This window comes from Protopterus annectens, chromosome 1.part2 (assembly GCF_019279795.1).
Source record: "Protopterus annectens isolate FY-2018-M chromosome 1.part2, PAN1.0, whole genome shotgun sequence".
Classification (NCBI taxonomy): domain Eukaryota; kingdom Metazoa; phylum Chordata; order Ceratodontiformes; family Protopteridae; genus Protopterus; species Protopterus annectens.
Window position 1 is genome coordinate 1,115,432,351 of NC_056727.1, and position 4,700 is coordinate 1,115,437,050.

At 36.1% G+C, this 4,700-nt stretch overlaps 1 protein-coding gene across 1 annotated transcript in view; it reads right to left on the reverse strand.

The window, feature by feature from the left end:
- LOC122792256 (fatty acid-binding protein, heart-like) overlaps positions 1-2,408 on the reverse strand; it is a 177,878-nt gene extending 175,470 nt beyond the window's left edge. The window contains exon 1 of the mRNA XM_044060006.1: positions 2,220-2,408. Within this exon, the coding sequence (XP_043915941.1) occupies positions 2,220-2,292 (73 nt within the window). The 5' untranslated portion in view covers positions 2,293-2,408. The remainder of the gene's footprint in view (positions 1-2,219) is intronic.
- Between the last annotated feature and the right edge of the window lie 2,292 nt (positions 2,409-4,700).

Genomic DNA, 4,700 nt, shown 5'->3' on the forward strand with positions numbered 1-4,700 from the left:
GTACAAAGAATATGCCTGGCTACACCCTTGGGTCTGCTTTATGTCTGGTCATAAAAATTGCATCATATAACCCACAAACTGATTGCTAATCATTCGTAACAGAAAGAACCAGAACACTAAAAGAGGGCAATTCTTTTACCTGAAGGGCAGTGATCTTTAGGGTTCTTTATATGTATCAAGTAACATATTATTTGAGAAATATTTGAAACTGTTTAGTATTCTTTGAAAGGCCCTTACTAAACTGACCATTAAATGATATCAGAAGATGCGAAAAATCTAGATACATGTATATTCAACATTATATAAGGGGTGCTGCAGAGGTACAACCTGATATACTATTTTCACTGTTCTATGTAAACTGACTCCCTCATGCATTTTATCTTCCCAGCATTATAGAACTGAGACCAAGTTCTTAATTTCAGTGGAGTCTTACATGTATACACTTTGACAGTTACAGGGACTGTGATGGCACAATATGCTGTATATCAATACTGATAAATGGCAAGATGACTTTCTACTGAAAGAAATATAATTCTCAACTGCCTTTTCTTAATACACAACTCGCTGTAGTCACACACCCCTTGATACATATAATGAACCCTAAAGATCTCTGTGCTGCAAGGTGAAATAATTGCCTTCTTTTATTGTTCTGGTTCTTTCTGTTTTAGCCAGCTTCAGACTGGGAATGGCATACCAGATGTAAGAAGGATTTTGGTAATCAGAATTACTGCATGCCCCCATCTGTTGTGTAAGACTGAGCACTATGAAATACATTATTACTGTATAAATATTTGTGTAATCTTTGAATGCAAAACTTCATTTTATAACTGCTTTGGGTCACTATCACTCATTATAATACCACAGGAACATGGTTTATGAATGTAGTATGCCACTGAAAGGGCATGAGTTATTGTAGAATTTTATTATATGCCTATTGGAGAAATATTATTTTACATTTCCACTGTATAATTACTGTTACAGAATTAGATAGTCCACTAACTCAAAATTTCCCTAAGGAAGCATGACAATTTATTGGCAAATCATATTTTTTTAGATGTGACTACTGTTTTAATATAATGCACCCACCATATTAACTGTTAATTTTCTCCAGCTGAGTTTCTATAAACAAGTGGCAAACATGCCTGATGGGCAAACTGTTTCATTACGGTTTTTACATGTATAAGAAATTTGTAAACAAAAATGGGCAGATGGGAGATCAGGCATATTTAAATGATGCAGACAGGCAGCTTTAAAATACTTCTAGACCACATGGAAACTTTTTTATGTCTAGACTTATGTGCAAGACTTGAGACAGAGAGACTGCTGCAAACATTTTGTTTGTAGAGCCAAACAGCTTCACTTTAAAGTCGCAGAATAAATACTTGAACTATGCAACTACAACAACACACACACACACACACACACGCACACACGCACACACGCACACACGCACACACACACACACACACACACACACACACACACACACACACACACACACACACACACACACACACACACACACTCTGCCTGGGTGTTATGTCTATGGAATATGAAGCTTATTTTACAGCACCTCTTTGGAGAGGGGGTAATATAAGGAATTTAGTCCTCTCCACAACACATTCACACAGAAATGGCATGTGGTTATTTGAAAGCCCTATACACACTAATGCACAAAGTTCCCTGTTTAACTGTACTTTAGAGTTTGCTTTTCAGGTTTCTACTAGTATTTTTTTTTTTTGGCTAAAAAAAATTACAAGCTCTCTTCTCCCCCTCTGTTGTAGCAAAGAAGTAGCACTAAGGATATTGTCATTAAAACCTTGTTCATTCAGTTACTTTTATACGCTTCCCTTCACCCAGCATAACTTATATGTTCAAAGCTCACCAAAGTTCACCCTTTCTTTATAATTATCATCAACTACCTGAGTCAAGAGCAGATGTGTCTTATTTCCTTTCTGACATGTAATTTAGAATTAATGCCATGTGGGGAGAAACGGTTTTGCTTTAAGAAATGTTTGCCATGGACCAGCTGTCTGGCAAAGTACAACTTGTGAAACATCTGTTGAAATTTGGTACACTGTGTGTGCAATGTCAGAGTAAAAGTTTTATATTTAGTACCTTTTACTTTATTTTGCTTACATTTTTATTTATCAGACTGTGCAGTCTTTTATTAACACCAGATCATTCATTGTTATTTGAAAATATTAAACATTACTTACCAACCTCCTTCATGTACTCATCAAAGTTCTCACTGCTTACTAAAGCCCATGTTCCTGCAAATGCCTCAGCCATCCTGAAAGGCAGTTATTTAAAAGTACCTCAGAAAGTACGTCTAGGTATAATCAAAGGATTAACGTGCTATCCAGTATGTACAAACTGCTGAATGCTTGGCTTCTGGTGCGCTGTTCCTTTAAATATCTCCTGCCTTTCCAGTCACATGATCTGGAGCCTGCCTGATGATAAAACACCTAGTTTGCACTCCAGAAGTACTCCTTAGTGAAGTCAGTGCAAGGGCTTTGGGTTACTCCGTTTATTTGTTGTCCCTGCAAGTGTGAGTAGGCATACCCTCTGTGTTTAGCTGAATATATTTTCCTGAACATGTTTCAGAACCATCCTGATTCATAATGCTCAGAACACCTAAACCATCTGGCATAAAATAGTTGCCTGACAGACACAACATACTAGAAACAGGGATACTCTTATAAAAAAAATGTTCTTTTCTGCAATATGTGAAAATAAAGCATCTGCACTTCTTACGTCTGTACTGGGAAATATTTGGTAGGTGTGCACCTTGGGCATTTTTATGTCTGAGTTTGTGTGAATGCACAAATGTGTGTGCATGTGTGAGCTTGTGTTGGGGCAGTAGTGGACATCAGAATATAAGCAGACATTTCTTGTTGCTTGCCATTGCACAGCAACTGCACCACTAGGACTGAGGTAGAGAGATGAAAGACTGTTTTTTTCTCTGGTCATAGCTGAATATGTTGAATTTTAATTCACTCAAAACTCTTGTCATCTTTGTTTTACAATTGTCCCCTACTACCCTAGAAAAAAAAAGCTGGGTAGTAAATGATGACCTTGACTGATAATGTTTTGGATTGCTAACAAAATATTTGTAAGCCAGAAACTTCTCAGTTATAGAAACTCCAGGTGTGTTATCCAGTACAGATGTTTCATATATTAGTTTTGGTAACTGCAAAATATAATTAAAACATGGCAAGTGTTTCTGATTCCCTACTCTGTTGCAGTCATACAGACAGTTTGCTCCTTTTGGTCTGGTTAATTTTATAAATGGAAATACATAACTGTACACATGAGCCTTCTTCCGCTAAGAGTTTGAGAGGTATGGTCTGCATAGCTAAGTAAGCATTACATATGACCCCTCCCACCCCCATACATAAAAAAGCAAGTTACAAGGATTATGCATTGACATCAGCTTAATCTGCACTGGTTGGAGGACAAAGCCTGGCTCTCCCATAAAGAACTTTTCTCCAAAAGCTATTTTAATTCTGTAAAGCATTGCCTGTTACATACTTCTGAACTTTTAAACAGACACTGCTTAGAGCTACTGGAAACTGAAATAACAGAAGGGATAACTGAAGTAATGTGTATAGTGATTGTTAAACATTCAGAATTATAACTTAATATGAATTATTATGTTAAATCCGGACTAAGCATTGTGAACTGTTGCCATTCCACATTGCACCCACGTTTTCAGAAGTATAATCTACCTTATAATGTGTGACACCTGTGAGATATTTCTCCTACATTAAGCCAAACAAAATGACTATATTCTCTCACAGAAATAGAATAATTACCTAACAAGACAGTGTGACACGAATATGCTCTTTGTGAAAATAAATTTATAATAAGAAAAGATCATCCCCAAAACCATAAAGATGTTAATATCCACCTTGTGTCTGTTTAATTGCAACTGACTGTAGTTTTAAACTGTTTAACTTTATAATGCTATCCACCACCACTAGATGGAGGGTTTTCACTTTTTAAAAATTTCCATGGTTTTATTAATCAAAACAATATTCCTTCTCATAGAAGTACTGTAAGTCAGACACTTTAAACCTGCCTTTATTTTCTTAAATTATCCAATTAACCATAAAAACTGTAATTACATAGCTGTTCATATTTCTGATTGTTATATTGAAATAAAGTATGTCTTTTTTACAGCAAGTTTTCCATGAAAGAAAAACATGGACATCACATTGTTTAGATACCACCTTTAGCATTTTGCATATTTTTCCAGGGCATATAAACTAAAACATGTGGTAAATGCAAAGTGTCTAAATACATACAAAATCAGAACCTGAACAATGCTATAACAAAGTTGCAAAATTTGAAGGAAATACCCCTTTCACTGTATAGCGCTAAAAGCCTATAGTGATTAGAACTACCCCATCAGCTTGCCTATACATAGCTTCTTACCACCTATAAAATTATCTAGAATCTATCTGCTTGTCCAACACTAAATAACATTGTACTTGACTATGTTTCCAGTCGGTCATTATGATCTATTGACAAAAACTCCTGTCTGTCCACAAACCTATCAAATCTGCTGGGCATTGTCTGTATTCATAACTGTTAAGGCCTGGAACTCCTTATCTCTGTCCATAAGGTCCATACTCTCCCTCCATTCTGAAAAACTTCCTAGCCAAAAGTTGTCTCTGTTCTTGCTCAACACCAGA